At 45.9% G+C, this 17,233-nt stretch overlaps 1 protein-coding gene across 1 annotated transcript in view; it reads left to right on the forward strand.

Annotated features, from left to right (window-relative positions):
• Positions 1-16,527, forward strand: part of SVIP (small VCP interacting protein) — a 121,599-nt gene extending 105,072 nt beyond the window's left edge. Inside the window, exon 4 of the mRNA XM_086959493.1 lies at positions 15,056-16,527. Coding sequence (XP_086815619.1) covers positions 15,056-15,070 — 15 coding nt within the window. The 3' untranslated portion in view covers positions 15,071-16,527. The remainder of the gene's footprint in view (positions 1-15,055) is intronic.
• Positions 16,528-17,233: the final 706 nt, after the last annotated feature.

Raw genomic sequence — 17,233 nt, forward strand, 5'->3', positions numbered from 1 at the left:
CTGAATATGGAATGATTTTTAACATGTTTTTTTGATCGATTTGAATTACTTGAAACCACAATCAAAGGACCTATGGAAGTCCCCATTAAAAAAGAAGTGTTTGCATGCAAACTCCTGTGAGACCGCAGTAATTTCTGTCAACTGATCTGTAAGACAGTCTTTTGACATTAAGGGGGTCATTATGATTGCGGATTTTCCGCATCCTCGGGGCCGGCGGAAGCCACCGCCGGCCCCGAGGATGCGGAAAATCCGCAGCGGACTGACCAAAGACCCACCGCCAGATTAGGATGGCTGGTGGGTCCTGGTTTCTGTCCGCAGCTTTTCCGCTGCGGTCGGATTACAACCGCGGCGGAAAAGCTCTAATATGGTGACGGTGTCTTCCAGACACCGTCCACCATATTAGGATGGCCAGTAAAGTATGCTTTTCCGCGGCGGGTTTTCCGCCGCGGAAAAGCATACGGAACTTCACTGCGGGGGCCCGTTGCGGGCCCCCTAGGTGAAGGGGGGTGGGGGGTGCACATGGGGGGTACCATAGGTACCCCCCTGCATTTGCATGCAGAACGCGGCAGGCACCGCGCGGTTCCTGCCTCTTTCTGCATGCAAATGCAATGCGTGCATTTTTAACATTGCCGCGGGTGCAGCTTGAAGCTGCACCCGCGGCAATGTTAAAAATAGAGGATGTGACCGCCAGGGTGGCGGTCACATCCTAATTGCACAGGAGGGAACTCCGCATGCCATGCGGAGGTTCCCTCCTGCTCTGGGGTCGCGGACGGATGCAAGTCCGTCCACGATCCTAATCGACCCCTTAGTGTGCATATTGTTTCAGTGAATAGGACACCCATGCACAAGCAGACAAATGCCAATGAGTATAGGGCCATGCATGAGAGTCAAGGCATAGAGGCTGGGTGCTGCTGTGGTACCAGACCCTCATTTTTTTATGATTTAGGCAAGCATTACAAGACAACTATAGGTCAGGTGTGGAAGATTCTCACAACCTTACTACTGTGTGCAGGATTGCATTGAATAGTGAGTGGGCAGAACTGGTCAGTCACTGTGCACAGTCAAGCGGTTGATGAACTCATGGGTGATCTAAATACATGAGGCCAACAATCGGACACTGTCCTGTTTAGGCAACATGAGGCATATGTATGAAGAAACCGCTTTGTAAATTTTTGTGATTCGCTATTGAGGAGTAGCAAAAGGGAATGTATGTAGGTTTGCACAATAATAATAATAATTGCGATTCCTACATATTCCTTAATTGCGAATCGCAAATTGCAATTCACAATTAAGGAATACCTTCTCATTAATTCCTAGGGGCCTAGGGACTCCTAGGAATGAATGGGAAGACATTCACAATTTGCGAGTACCTATTAGGTACTCGCAAATTGCGAATGCAATTTCAGGGGTGAAAGGGTGTCAAAAGCAAGTGTGCACATGTGCCGCACATACATGCCCTAAGGGCATATATTTGCGCCATATGGCACTTTGAAAAATGCACAAAATTGAATTTTTCGAAGAAATCGCAAATTACCACTGTTAGATCTGGGGGTCTCTAGTTGGCAGAGGTGGGTACCAATGTCCAAATAGGGACCCTTGCTTCTAGTCAGGGCAAGTGGGATACACTCTTTAGATAACCCCTGCTCACTCCCTTGGTAGCTTGGCACGAGCAGAGAGGCCTAATAAAGGCAATGTGTAAAGTATTTGTACCAACACTTACAGTAACACAGTGAAAACACCACAAATGGACTCCACACCAGTTTAGAAAAATAAAGCATCTTTATCTAAACTACACAAGACCAAATTGACAAAATCCAACAGTTCAAGAATATGATTTTAAAAGAGTTCTAGGTTTTGCGTCAAAATAATCCACAGTTGCGTCACTTTTAGCCCAAAGTACCTGTAGATGCGACAAAAGTTCCAAGTGGAAGCTGCAGCGATGAAAAACAAGCAATGTGTCACTCCTGAGACCCTGAGAAGGCAATGCGACAACCCTGCTGCTAGCAGTGGGCGTGTTGCGACGAATCCGGTTTGTATGGGGAGGGATGCGATACCTTGTATGGATTCTGGTGCCCAGGTTCGGTAGGAAGAGTCTCGCACAGGCACGATGGAACGATCTCCGGGACAGCGAAGATCTCTGGTGCGGCGACGATGCGCGGTGCAGCGTTGATCTTCTCCTCTCGCGACCCCTCGATGCATTTGCTCTGCAACGATATTCGCCGCGACGGGATGCGATCCGCAAGCAAGCGATGCAACGGTTTCTCACAGCGACGACAGACTCTACGACGATACTCGCAGCGACAGGAATCTTCCCGCACCAGGGCGATGCGCTCCGCAAGCAAACGATGCGTTAGTTCTTGCAGTGGCAACAGACGCTGTGATGCTCTTAGCGGCGACAGGAATTTTCTCGCACTGTCGACAATGCGCTCCGCAAGCGAGCGATGCGTGCAAATTGTAGATCTTCTGTTCTTCTTCTTTTCCAGCTCCCCAAACAGCAGGCAACAACTTACAGAGGCCCCACAAATGGCTCAAGCACTCTAGGAAGGGCAAAACTCCCACAGTAGAGTTTAGGGGGAAAGCTGGGGGTGAAGTCCTTTTGTTCCTGGGACTTCTTAACAGAAGGCCAGCTCTCCTCAGGCCCTGGGAGATCTCTTCAAACAAGGGGACACAGCAACAGTAAAGTCCTTCCCCTCTCCTTGGCAGAAAAGCAACTGCAGGTCAGCCCACAAACACACAGCAGGACAGTCCTTCCTCTTCAGTCTTCCAGCTTTCTCCTTGGCAGAGGTTCCTTCTTGATTCCAGGATGATCTAATTTTCTGAAGTGTGGGTAGCCCTTTTTATTATACCAATATTCCCTTTGTTCTCTGAGGGCAGAGAGGCCTTGGCCTAGTCAGAACCAGTTCTGGTCTGTCCTCAAGCACTTTGTTTACTTGACTTCTTCTTTCTTTTGAGAGAGAGAGGCAGGGTCGTCAGCCGCCCAGCAGGAGGTGGAGCCAGCATTGTGGAAGGCATGCACAGCCCTATTCAGGGCCAGGGGCTATCCCCTCCCACCACTCAAGATGCAGCCTCTGGGAGCCACCCCAGCCACTGTCACTCACAAACCAGACAGTCAATTCACAAACAGGCCAAGGCACACAGAAATGTCAGACAAGAAAACAGCCCCTTTCTAAAAGTGCCGTTTTCAAACACAGGATTTAAAGACCATCCTTCCCAAAAGATGTGTTGTTAAATTCTGAGTTCAGGGATACTAGACTTTAATTTTCTATCTTGCTCCTAGGATATGCCGGTAAACATTATACACAGCATACCAATTATAGCCTATTGGCAAGATAGCCTTTCAGTAGTCAAAAACGAAAATAGCTGTAATTCACTACAAGAGCATGTCACCCACACTAGTACATGCTCCACCTTTCACATACACTGCACCCTACCTAGTGGGGTACCTGGGGCCTTCCATAGGGGTGTCCAATGTGTATCGAAAAGGGAAGGGTTAGCCCTGGCCAGTGTGGACACTGGTCAGGTCAGCATGGCAGTTAGTAACTGCACACAGGCCCTGCGGTGGCAGGCCCGAGACACCATTTTAAGGCTACTACTGTGGATGGCACAATCAGTGCTGCAGGCCCACTAGTAGCATTTGAATCACCAGCCCTGGCACACTCAGTGCACTTTACTTGGGACCTACTGGTAAAACAAATATGTCAATCATGGATAACCAATCAAAATAACAATTTACCTAGGGAGCCCTTCACTTTGACACTGATCACCAGTAGCAAAGTGCCCAAAGCATCTAAACCAGCAAAAACAAAATCCAGCACAGTGTCAAAAATACCGGAGGTACAGGCAAGAGGTCAGGGGAAACCACACCAAAGATGCCAGGTCTAACAACCACCAACTTCAAATTGGTGATAATTTGCAATTTCTTAAGGCAAAATCGCACAACTTATGTGCTTCCAGAATTGCGTTTAAGGAATCACAATTTGCAATTCCTTAAATGCATTCGCAAAATAGTGAATCGCAAATGTTGCCATTCCCTATTTGCAAGGGCCTTTTGGGATAATACATCGCAAAAAGGCTTTTTCCAGTTCGCAAAGGGCCGATTCTGAGAATCAGCCTGTTTGCTAACGGGAAAAGGGCTTCATACATATGCCCCCAAGTCCTGCAACTACTGCTACACTGCCAGACATGCAGTTGTTTTCTGCAGGCATTCCCTAGGGTGCAATAGTGATGTTTAGGCACTAAATAGTGAGTGAGCCCATGTTGGTAAATTAAGAATCTCTTGCACAATAAGGTCTCAGTAAGTGCTAATGCCTACCAGATGTTGTGTGCTGCATAGATCTGCCTAAGATCAAACCAGACCTCAGGAATAGATCAGGCCCTGTACTAGGGCACAAGTAATAAAAAAGAAAGAAGTGGGGGGACAAACCTAGTAACTCAGAATTCAAATGGCATCACGGTGCGAGACATCTCTGTGTGTGACATCTCGGTGCGTGACATCACAGGCAGTTGCATCATAAGAAGTGACATCAGATCCTAATTTGTTTATTTGTGGGTTTGTATAGCGCTAGGAATAGACTCCCGGAGGAGTATCTCCGCGCTCAAAGACAGCAGGCAAGCATAGAGCGGACAATGACACTGGTATTCTAAGAGCATATGGGTCAATTAAATATTTTATCTTTAAAAGAACAAAGCTTCGGCTAGTTTTGCTTAAACAGAAAAGTATTCAATTGTTTCCTAAAGAGGAGATGGTCGGAACACTGTCTCAATAAGAGTGGAAGGGCGTTCCACAAGATGGAACCCACCACTGACAGAGCCTTACCACCCAGTCTAGTCCTGCTGATCTTGGGTACCCTCAGCAGCAACTGCTCACTTGACCTGAGTGTGCGTGTTGGGACGTATGGTACAAATTTATTAGCCAAATAGGCCGGTCCCACATCATGTAAACCTTTATGTATAATACAACAGGTCTTAAAATTCACTCTTTGGCGTATGGTCAACCAGTGAAGTTTATCCAGCAGTGGTTTGGATGGAGATCTCGGGGGGGCATTGAGGATTAGCCTGGCTGCTGTGTTTTGCACCACTTGCAGTCGGTCTAGCACCTCTTCATTTGCACCTACTAGAAGACCATTACAATAATCAAGTCGGCTGATCACTAAAGCCTGAACCAAAGTTCTTCTGATGGAGTCGGGAAGGAATCGGAATATCTAGCGGAGCAGACCTATCATGTGAAAACAAGATCCCACCGTGGTATTACCATGTTGTTTCATAGTCAACTCCAACTCCAACCGTACCCCCAGGTTCTTGATTATTTGTTTAGGTTCGGGGACTGGACCTAGGTCCAGCGGCCACCAGTCAGGGGACCATTGGATCTTAGCCTCACCGAAAAGCATCACCTCAGTCTTACCGACATTGCACTGAAGAAAGTTGGAAGACATCACTGGGATACTGCTTTCATCCCCTCGGAGAAAGATTGTATAACCTCCGGAGTTAGTAATTTAAAGGGAAAAAGCAGCTGAGTGTCGTCAGCATAGGACACAGGACAGAAACCAAAGGCTCTTGTTATATCTGCCAGGGGGGCCACATAGGTGTTAAAAAGAGTTGGGCTCAGACACGAGCCCTGTGGAACCCCCTTGGTGATCTTAACCTCCTCCGACCTAAAGTCACCCATGGTGACACATTGGGTGCGGTCGGAGAGAAAGCTCTTTATCCAGTCCAGTGCCTTGCCACCGAGTCCATTCATAGTCAGTCGTTCGATCAGGATGTTGTGCGAGATGGTATCGAACGCTGCCGATAAATCCAGCAGCACCAGGACAACGTAAAAGCCATTGTCCTGGTACATGCGGTGATCATCAGTTATCGACAGCAGGGCCGTTTCAGTGCTATATTTCGGCCTAAAACCTGACTGTGAAGGATCAAGGCTTCCCGATTGTTCCAGGAAGTTGGACAGATGCTTATTTGTGTGCTTTTCAATGATTTTCCCCAGAAAGGGCAGTAAGGAGATAGGCCTAAGATTTGACATGTTAGTCCAAGGGGAAGAAGTGTTCTTCTGAATCGGTCTGACTAGGGCCTTTTTCCATTTCCGTGGGACACATCCCGTTGTTAGTTGTTAGTTAAGACCTCACATGTATGTTTAGCAGGTCTATCATGAGTACATTCGAGCACATTTCGAGTACTCATGGAAACCCTCCTGATTTAGGCAGAAGATTCACACTTTTGAAAGCTGCACATAAAACAATGTTGCCTTTTGTCAGCGTAAACTTCCTCTACCCATAGTGCTTCATAAGAAAAATAAATTATTTCAATGCCTCCTCCGGGGTAGTAAGCACTATATAAATTACATTTATTTTGTGTAAATACAGGGAAAAACCAACACATCTGACATTCTTACAGTGCATGCAACAGGGACTAAACAAAGTGAAAGGCTCCCTCTCCTAAGAATGTATGAAGTACTAACAAGGTGTGAGCATTTCTTTCCCCTCCACTGCATTGGCATCTTGATGTGAGGCTCCTGACTGCTGCCAGCCAGGATGCTCGAACAACAGATGACCCCTCAGATTCGCCCCAGCAGGAGTCTGAACTAAGAACGCCACCTCCCACCTGCACGTTGTTGCGGATCGAAAGCAGACAACAACGGTGCAGGCGCTGCTGAATGTGTCCCAGTGTTTGCAAATTGCACTTGGACGAATTCAGCTTACTTTTCAGTGGGGCCCAACTTCTTGACAGGGGGGACGGCATCCACCCAGTGAAAATGGTGGGTGGATGCCGTTCACCCACCCTGCCTTATACTGTTGCATGGTGACTTCATCCCCACCACTACTTTTACTCTACCTACAAATTGCTGCTTGCTCACTCTTTGAACGGGACCAGCCCCTTTTTTATCATGCTTTAATTAACTCATATATGTGGTATTTCCTGTCCTTCACCAGGTTTATCCTCTGCATTGGTAAATGCTTTGTCTCTCTCTAAACCCCGGGCCTGCATGTTTCCTTTGGAAAAGATTTGCTTTCGCCTACCGCCTGCTCCCTACCACCACCACCACCCTATCTATAAATGAATGCCACCTGCGATCACTAGTGACTTGCTGGTGAGGCCTGTCTGTAGTGAATGCTTATCACCTCTCATCTTCTATGAGTCACCAGGAGTTTAACCTCAGTTTGTGTGCGGCTCCTCGTTTGTGATGTAGTTGGCATGCTAGGTCTTTGTTTTTAATGTTTAGTAATTGTGGCTCAAGTACTATTGCTCTCACGCTGGTAATCGGAATCCCCTGATGCCATGAGTGCTGTGGCAGGTTAGTTGTGGTGGTCTTTGCTGTCTGTTTATACAGTAGGTGTGAGGTTACAGCGTTCTTTATTTGTTCCTGGACAGGGCTCGTGCCACAAATATCCTGGAGTTCATGGTCGTCATTGCTCCGCGTTATGCGCATCTGCCATTGATTCCGCAGAATAGTCTTAGTGATTACTGGGTATGGATCCTTATTGCATTCTACGGTGCAGCTTGTCTGTGTGTCTTAGCTATCCCATACACGAGAGTGGTTCTAGTTTCTAGGGTACAAGTGGGCCTCCCCTGTTCTCCGCAAGGGGATCCTTCCCAGACTCCTTTGTACAGTTCCAGTTTCTAGGGTACAAGTGGGCCTCCCCTGTTCTATACAAGGAGATCCTTCCCAGACTCCTTTTCGTGGTTCCAGTTTCTAGGGTATCAGTGGCGCTCCCCTGTTCTCCACAAGTGGATCCTTCCCAGACTCCTTTGCTTGCAGTAATTCATTGTCTAGGTTAGTGAATCAGTGGAGCGGTCCCTAACTGATCAATGATAGTTATAGGTTACTTGTATTTCCTTACTTCCTGTGTAATAGCTTGATGCATCCTGAGTGTCTAGTGCTGCAGTTGTGTCCAGATGCTCATCATGTATACAACAGTGCAGCATCTTAGCACTATTCTGGCCGCCTCCTAAAATATGCAGTAAAGTGCAAACTGGCAAAACCTTTTTCCCTCTGCACCTCCTCTGCCCCAGGGACCCTGTCGTTGGGGTAGTTTTATTTGTGGTTTTCGATTACAGCTGTCCTCTGCTGGAAAGGAGATGTCTCTGTTAACCAGGAGGCAGTTTCTCGGCCCTCCTCCCCTTGTGTTAATGAAAATATTCTAATGAAGATTTTCCAAACTATTGCAAAGGAAATCTGACATTTAATTAATGATGAGGAGCCGGAGGTGAATGGGATGGACAGTCAGTATTAATGTATTAGACCCTCCATTAGCAGCATCAGAGAAGACCTGGAGACAGGTATTATTTTCTGGTGTTCACGGGTGAGATGGGCGCCGCCCTGCCACCCTTTGGGGATTAAAAAAATGTTAGCTGTAACACCCAGCAGCTTGCAATAAATTGTGCTGGCTGCTCGGTGAACAAACATGGGCAAATCCAGATTTTTCTTGGAGGGAGTGGGGGATGATGGCTCTTGGCTCTGCTGCGCATGCTTTTGGCTGGGCAAAGATTTCTTCGACCTGGAGCCAGAAAGCAGAGCAGTGACGACACACAGGGGGGCCGGATCTGTGTATCACTGCCAGAATACAGCTTTTAATTTGGGCGTTGTTGGAAAAGTCCAGGGAGGAATCAGAAGCTCCCCATTAATTCCAATGGTTGGGGGCAGGCCAGTCCGGCTTTGGGAAAGTAGTGGGGTGTGGCCGTGGCCTCTGCTTCTTCCTTCGAGCGACCCAGTAACAGTTGCTGTTTATTCAAGTGATTGGTGTGCTAGGGTCTGGGGGAGGGGTCTGCGTCATTTCCACGCTGTCTTCTGCACTCTGTAGTCACGACTCAGAGCCCGGCGAGAGAGAACATATCGAGCTCTGATTGAGGTAGATGTGTTGGATTATTTTTTCGGTGTGACTGTGTCAATTTACGAGGACTTTCTTTATTGTGTCGTCATTTTAGCCTTTAATGAGTGAATAACACAAAAAGACACACTTCTCATTACAAACAGGTTTGTGGTTCGTGAACCCCCCCTGGATACAACAGGGGCGGGAAGTGTTGTTTATTCCCTGTTGCGTGAGAATCTCGACAAAGCATAAAGACAAACCAGAGGACTCATCGTTTGGAATACAACCTACATTTAATTTCTAATTTTGTAAAGCCGCGGAGCACGCTTTGTCTCCGAGCATGAAAGCGCACGGCCTCTTAAACACCAATCCAAAAATCCAGGCCCTGCATCTGAGGGAATTAGTACAGGCCTCCGGCATGCCTCTCGGGTGCGTGTTCTTGCTTCGCGTGAGTCCCTGCACCTGCACCTGCACCTGAAGCTGGGGATGGGGGTAGGGGGCTTCCTTCTTGATTACTGCCAGATGGCATTTAGTACCTTCTGAGTGCCGTGGAAGTAGGATGTGCCCTGCTCCCAGGACCTCCTCGCAATTTCAGACAAAGTGAGACATTTTACAGCAAGCAATAATGGGAACTCTTTTGTTTACAACAGGAGGTCATAATCTGGTAACATAAAATATTACGCAGTAGACCCTTCACAGATATAGGCATGCCCGCTGGAATTATGTGGCAATGGAAAACCACATTGTGTAGCACATTAGACTAAATGATTTAGCAAACAAAGATCTATTATGCAGCCTGTCAGACAACGCAACTTGTTCAGCATAGTGTGTAGCTATTTTGATATTTTGACACACACCTGCACACATAGAATGTCAACTCCTTTAGAAAATGCATTTATTTCATGAGAAAGAATAGCATACTCAGTTAGCAGGTCCAGGTCAAACTGTGATTATAAAATAATTTTTTCTTGCATTGCATCTGTATTCAGGCTTTTTCCAAAACAAAAGTGCCATGCAAAACAGAATATTTCATTCCATGTATCTGAGGCACTTTAAGATACCAACTACAAACCCGCAATTGGAATTGTCAAATATCTGGATGTTTCTAACAGCGTGAGGTCCTGAATAGAGTGGGGCCTAGGGCAAACAGTCCAGATGGCTCCTCCCCCTTTATGACGGCCTGGCATCAGCTAGCAGGCTTCCGGTAAACAAATAACTGTGAACTTCCTGCCTAAATTGAGCCCAGAGGAAAATGTCTCTAGCTTTCAGAGCTTCCAAGAAGAGATCCTAAAAACACCTATGTTGGTCTGCTGAGTTTGGGGAAATGCCAGAGATGCAACATTAGTTCTGACTGAATTTGTAGGATTCCACAAAAGTCTACATTTAGAGGAAGACGCTAAGTCCAGAGTAAATGCCCCCGAAATGTTGAATATATTAGTTAACACTATAAACACGCAAGAATGCAATAACTTTGCTTATCAAAAAAGACTCCAGCGTTAAGGTAACTTGTAGTAGTTCAAACACTCCTGTACGCCAGAGAGCCACCTCCCAGGCACTGCACATGCCTGAACCCTTGACCCTCTGAACTTTGCCATTACCCTGTGTTTGATCTGGGGGTCTCTAGTTGGCAATGGTATTCACCTTTGTCCAAATAGGGACCCTTACTTCTAAGTCAGATAAGGGGATTACATTCCTTAATAACCCCTGCTCACCACCTTGGTAGCTTGGCACGAGCAGACAGGCTTATCTCAGAGGCAGCGTGTTAAGCATTTGTGAATTTACACAGTAATATAGTGAAAACACTACAGATGGACACAACTCAGGTTTTATAAAAATAAGTATTCTTTTTATAGACTTAAACACAAGACCACAAAAGACAAAAATCCACAATACTACACTTAAAGATGACTTAAAAGATGATTAAAGTTGCTTAGTTCAAGATGATGGTGAATGCGACAAAGTTCTCAACAAAGTACCTGGTTGCGTAACGCAAAGTAAACAAAAGGCTCGCAAAAGGAGAGATGCGTCGGTTCCGTGATCCTGGGGAGACGATGGGTCGTGCCTCAATCCTTGCGCAGAGTAGGGGATGCGTCATGATCCTTACCGCTGCGGAGGTGATGCGTAGATACTGGGCCTGCGGGACCGCTGCGGTGCGCAAGATGGAGCCTTGATGCAATGATCTGGTTACGATTCGAGAAGAAGGCGCCCTTGATGCGGTGATGCGATGATGATGCGCAGACGCCCTGGCAGCCTTGCGATGACTCTGTACTTTGAAACCGCGAGAGTCCCTGAGACACGATTCTCTGGTGATGCGATGGCGACTCTGTCGATGGTGTCACGCTTCTCCAGTGATGCGACAGCAGGCAGCTTCGATGAACACACGCTTCCAGGGAGATGCAGCGAAGGCTCGCTTCTCTGGCGATGCGACGATTTCAGCTGCGGTGGCGACGTGCTTCTTCTCGATGCTTCTCGCTTCCAGCTCCCAGTGGCAAACAAGTGTCTGGAGTCAGAATTCCCAGCAAGGAAATTCAGTGGGAAGCTGAGACTTCAGCAGAAGGCAAGCACAGTTCTAGCCCCTGGAGTACATTCTGTAGATGGAAGTCCTTACAAAGTTCCTTCTCCTTTCCCTTGGCAATGAAGCAACCACTGCAGGCCGAACCAGCAAACAGCACACTGGCAGAGGGACAGTACAACTCCTGCAGCTGCCTTGGTTCTTCTCCTTGCAGAAAGGTTTCTTGTCCAGAAGTGATCTAATTTCTTGGGGTCAGAGTCCCAATATTTATACCCCCAAATCCTTTGTTCTCTGAAGGCAGAGAGGCCTCTGGCTAGTCCAAACCAGTTCCTGAGCACTTTGTTTACATGAATCTCTTCTTCCTTTCACTGTGCAGGGCAGAGACATCAGCCGCCCCACAGGAGGTGGAGCCAGTATTGTAGAGGGAAGGCCCAGCCCTATTCAGGTCCCAGGTGCAACTTCTCCCTCCCATCTAGATGCAGATCTCTCTATTCACCACCGGCCTGCCCCAGCCTGTCTCCTGGAATCCCCCAGCCCTGTCACTCACAAACCCAGACAAGGAATACACAACCTAACAGAGGCAGGCCTGGACAGTTAGGCAAGAAAACACCTACTTTCTAAAAGTGTTATTTTCAAACACAGAATATTAAAACCAACTTTACTAAAATATGTATTTTATTATTCTGAAATCACGCATACTAAATTCGAATTTCTCTCATGTTCCCTGAGTCAGTTAGGATTATAAGGATGTAACTGACAATTCTGGCCTATGGAGAACAGGTAGCCTTCAATAGTGAAAAACGAAAATGGCTGTAATTCACTATTAGGGCATGCTACACACATCAGAGCATGTCCTACCTTATACTTACAAGGAACCCTGCCCCCGGGCCTACCATAGGGTGTCTAATATAAAACAAAGGGAAGGTTTAGGGACTGGCAAGTGGGTGCACTTGGCCAAGTCGACATGGCAGTGCTAGACTGCACACAGGCCATGCAATGGCAGGCATGAGACACACTTTACAAGCTTCGTCTGTGGGTGGGACAACAAGTGCCTCAAGCCCACCAGCAGCATTTGATTTACACGCCCTGGGCACACATGGTGCACTGTACTAGGGGCTGACAGATAAATCAAATAACCCAATCATGGAATAAACAATTAGTACATGAATTTAACATAGGGAGCAATTGCACTGTGGCACTGAATAGCAGTGGCACAGTGCCCAAAGCATAGAAGCAGCAAAAACATATGTAAACTGAGGAGGCAATCCATCAAAATGGACGTGAGACTCGCGCCAATGATGCCAGGTCTAACACCCTGCATATGGGTGTGCACTGCACATTAATAGTTAAAAAGCAGGTCTTCTGATGCTAAATGTTAGTGATGTGAAACACACAGAAAAAACTGGACAGTGACCTATGCAGTTTAGAGAACTGAACGCTTTGACCACATTTTCCCTGATGCTAAGTAATGCCTTTGTAAAATAAACAGTAAGTTTGTCAATTAATTCACGTCCCTATACGTGTGCCTTTATGGTCCTCAGAATACATTAGCATTCACTTCTTGGAAGCCTGCGCCAATATCTGTAATAGCTGAAAGCATTGTATGGTGAGTTTGTGTCTGTTCATGTCAACCTCTCGGTACAGCAAACCACCACCAGGCCTGGCGCACCACAGTATGCCACTTAATCATGCATTTATCAATTTTAAAACCTCTTATTGACAGAGGCGGCCGGTTTTAGTCCGGGGTTCCAAGGTTAAAGGGGCAGAGCCCTTAAGCAGTAACGAATCCCCTTGCTTTCAGAATATAATTAAAGGGCCCTGGGGCTCATGTGAAGGCGTATCCAAAACCTGCGAGACGGGTCTGTGAGAGCTGCACTTGGAGGAATCACTAGGAGAGATGCACTTGTGGGAGCCGCTCAACAAACATTCACGCACATAGACTCTCTATTTGACATGGTAGAACCACACACAATAAGGCTGCTTATAGACAGGTGCCCTGCGGGCTGCATAGGAATGAACACACAAGGCATGCGCGTGGACCTATTTCATGTGTGACACATTCCGCCACCACAGGTGTCCAAGCCAATATCAAGATGCATTGTCGTGGGGTTGTAGCTTTTTTTACCGAGCATGCATGGCCATTAAAATCGCTGCATGCACACTTTGGTGGCCTAAATCCAGGACTGGGTGAAGGTGGCGCTCATGCTATTGGACTACTTGGCAGTTATACGAAGGCAGGGAACTGTACCTATAGGACAAAGGCAGAGATGCATAAACATGGACTCCCATGGCACAGGCAAAGTGTGTGGGGCTGCAAAGGCAGCAAATAGACTAGCCAAACTCAAGGGGAAGAGTCAGAAATCTGGAGAGTCATACACAAGGCGCGTGCCAACTCTGAGAAAAGTGCAGACATGAAGAAGGCATTGGCACTGGAAAGGCTGCACACCTGGCAAAAGAAGTGACCCAATGAGCAACACACGGAGAGACATTGAAAGCATAAAAAATAAGCACAGTGATTTGCCATAAAGCAGAGTAGAAGATGAACATGCAGGTTCCACCCAATAGGCCTACAGCGCTGGCTCTAGTGCTTTAATAACACAGTAGTGCCATTGTGGGCTAATCATGACACATCCCCATCGGATCCCATTAGGCGCAGTTACCTCACCAGACACAATGACAACACTAAGCACAGTCATCTCATAACTTGCAATGACTCCACATGGGCATAATAATAGCATAAGCCACAGTGACACCACAGGGCACGATCACCCCTTCAGCCACAATACCCCACCTTGTGCAATATTGCCATCAGCCCCAGAAACTCCAGCTGGCTCCGCCCAGGACCTGTTTTGTAGGACGCTGCTCATTATCAATTTAATTATGTCCCATCTGGCAGGACTGGGATGTGCACTGTCCAGATACAGTGTGTCTTAGATTTATTAAAGTATGGTGTCAACTCAGAGGAGTTGATGGGTGTTGGGGTATCAGGTTGTATGTTGTCATGAAGGGGTATGAAGAGTGGAGTTCCGTGGGCGCTCGGTGTAGTTCAACTCTATAGCTTCTATGAGCTGTGTTGGATGAAGAATAAAATACTAGAAGGGTAGCTTTCCACAACTGGGGTGTTTCCATTGACTGTTCTATCCTAGTCATGAGAAGAGAAGCTCGAATTATCCCAGATGTCATTTTACCCTGAATGAAGAATACCCACTTGTTGACAACTGCCCACCTACAAATTTTATGTTACGCAAGAGAAAGCTAAGCATTTAATATTTACAACGATTACAACGACTGTTATTTTAACTATATCTAGTGCACTTGCCATAAACTGCATCCTCTCCATAGTTAATTGCATACTATTTTGTAATGGCGTGCTTTATATTTTTATACCGTTTTAAATAATTAAATAATGAATGTTTTGGTCTCACTTGTGCTTTTAAATGCTATATTTGGACCCCATGTTTGCAACATTTTGAAATAAATATGTGGGGTAAAAGCCATCATTTGAATCAATTTTATGAAAAATGTTCTTGCGGGCTCGCTCGTTATACCAGTATACAATTTTTTGCCTCACCACTTTCAAACCCACCAGCCGCCCCTGGTGGATCCATAGCACTTGTGGCCCATTTCAGAATTCACCAATAGCCTCTCATTGTTCAATAAGTTGTAGCACACAACAAATGAAAAATGCACGTTTTGTTTTTCCGTTTGAGTCATGTCATACATATGTTTCATTGTCTTTCAGTGGCAGGTGGGATAACGCAGCACGTCCGGTGTACACGTCAGTCACATTGGAATAGACGATTCTTGGATATGGTCTACGCAACATGCCAGTTCCGCTGCAGCAGATTGACGCCTCTCCTGCCTGTGGCTCGTGTCGTTGTGCTCTTGGGTGCTTTGCCATTGCGACTACAACAGATGGGTGATTGCAGCAACTATGTGCTGTGAAGCCGCGAGCGTTCAAGAGGAACCTGTGCTTACCTGTCGGAAAGTGGCAAGCTCCATTGATTACAGCGCAGCCAACATCGATACCCGCATGGCGGGAATAGGCCCATGTTCCATTGTGTGCAGTTGTCCAGGTGAAGAAATATAATATATATATATATATATATATATATATATATATATATATATATATATATATATATATATATATTTATAAATATACCAATTACATATTTTGCTGTAAAAATCATTCAGCTTTTTCTGTGAAGTGAAGTGAAGTAAATTAGCCACATTTATGCATCTTTTTGAAACAGTTTTGTTAATGTTGCAACAAGTCTCCACTGCTTGTGATTATTTAATTGCTGGTATTTTTACATAATTCTGGTTTTCTTGTAGAGGTAAACACTGGAAGGCTAGTGCCTTTAAAATGTCAAGGGAACTGCAGTAAAATGCTGCAGTCTCGATGGGTGTTGTGTTTTTGCCAATTTTGTTGATGGATTTTTAGCAAAGACTTAACGGTTTAGTACTTTTTGAATACATTTTTGTAATATTACATGTAAAATGTGTAATATGCGTGGGTGCTGAATTTATCTTAAGAAGGCCTTAAATGACATGGAGGACAGTTTAGGTGTCTCTCAGATGTGAGGCTTATTTTTCACTTACCAAGAATGAATGTGGTGCGATGCTGAGTTCTCATTCTGTGCCACAAGAGGGCAGTATCACACCGCAGGAGTATGGTTGATTGCAAAACTGAACATTAACTGTCACCTATACTTCAGTCTTCGCAAGCACTCCTTTCACATCATTGCAATATGACTGGCACTGTTGTGAAGGATTTTTCATTGGCCTTTTCCTCTTATAGTCTTAAAACGTACTGGTCTCTTTAAGTCTGTGATTAGTTTAAAGCGTGTCCCGTGTCTGTAGTCCCAGTTCTCCATTGTGAAAGCAAAAATGTCTGTTTCAACATTACCAATTATCTTTATTTGATCTTTGGTGCACAAACGTAGTTATGTTACAAAAAGAAGCTACACGTAATGTTGCTCAAGTGTTTGCAATGTTTTATGATACAGTATAGTATGGTTAAAACTAAAAGTCAAAACACACTGTTGTAGTCTGGAACAAAATGTAACAGCTGCAAGAAAGTATTGTTATACACCCTCAACCTCAAAAGTGTTGTAGTACAGCCTCAAAAATGAATGTGCTGAATTTCAGTGGTCTTACTCGCTGGTGCCTGAGTCAATTTACATGAAATAAAGTGCTGTATAAATATCCGCTGGTTGTCTTTTGGGTGCTAACTTGACACTGTGGATGATAAATGCAGTTTATTCTTGGAAGTGAGTTGTGTAAAGTTAATTATACAGCGATTACGTGTTTGCGTCTGATGACCCTCGCATACCCTGAATTGGGATGAGACCCGATGTTTTCAATGCATTTTTGAACAACAGAAATTTGGAAGTGGTAAGTGTAAAACATGGTATTTATTTTGCCTTCTTTGAGTACATGAGCCCTGATTTTTTTATTTTATAAATATAAATTAAGCTGCTGGGAAAAATGCACAGTGTATTTGTAAATCGGCAGTGAAGAACCAAGAGTTGCAGTAACAATTCTGGCCATGGGCGCTGCAGCGTATAGTCCGAGAGGGGACGCCCTGACAGCTTTCTACTCTCGAGAAGCTTCTTCAGTCCTCAGACTCGGAGAGACCTCTGACCCCTGACGGCCGGCACATGCTGGCGGAGGTCCCAGAACGCATAGGAACATTAGTTGGGCATATAGATGGGTGACGTGGACTCAGTGAGTATAATACACAGGGCTCGAGTCGGGGTACCACCCGGGTGGACGATGTCCCCCCACTTATTTTACTGGGGGGACACCGTCCCCCCTTCCAAACAGCTGGACTTCACTCTTTGGCCTCTCTGGTACGAGGAGCTTGGCACCTGTTGTGACGTCACTTCCTGTCGTGACATCACTTCTGATGACA

This window comes from Lissotriton vulgaris, chromosome 2_2 (assembly GCF_964263255.1).
Source record: "Lissotriton vulgaris chromosome 2_2, aLisVul1.2, whole genome shotgun sequence".
In the NCBI taxonomy this organism is placed as follows: domain Eukaryota; kingdom Metazoa; phylum Chordata; class Amphibia; order Caudata; family Salamandridae; genus Lissotriton; species Lissotriton vulgaris.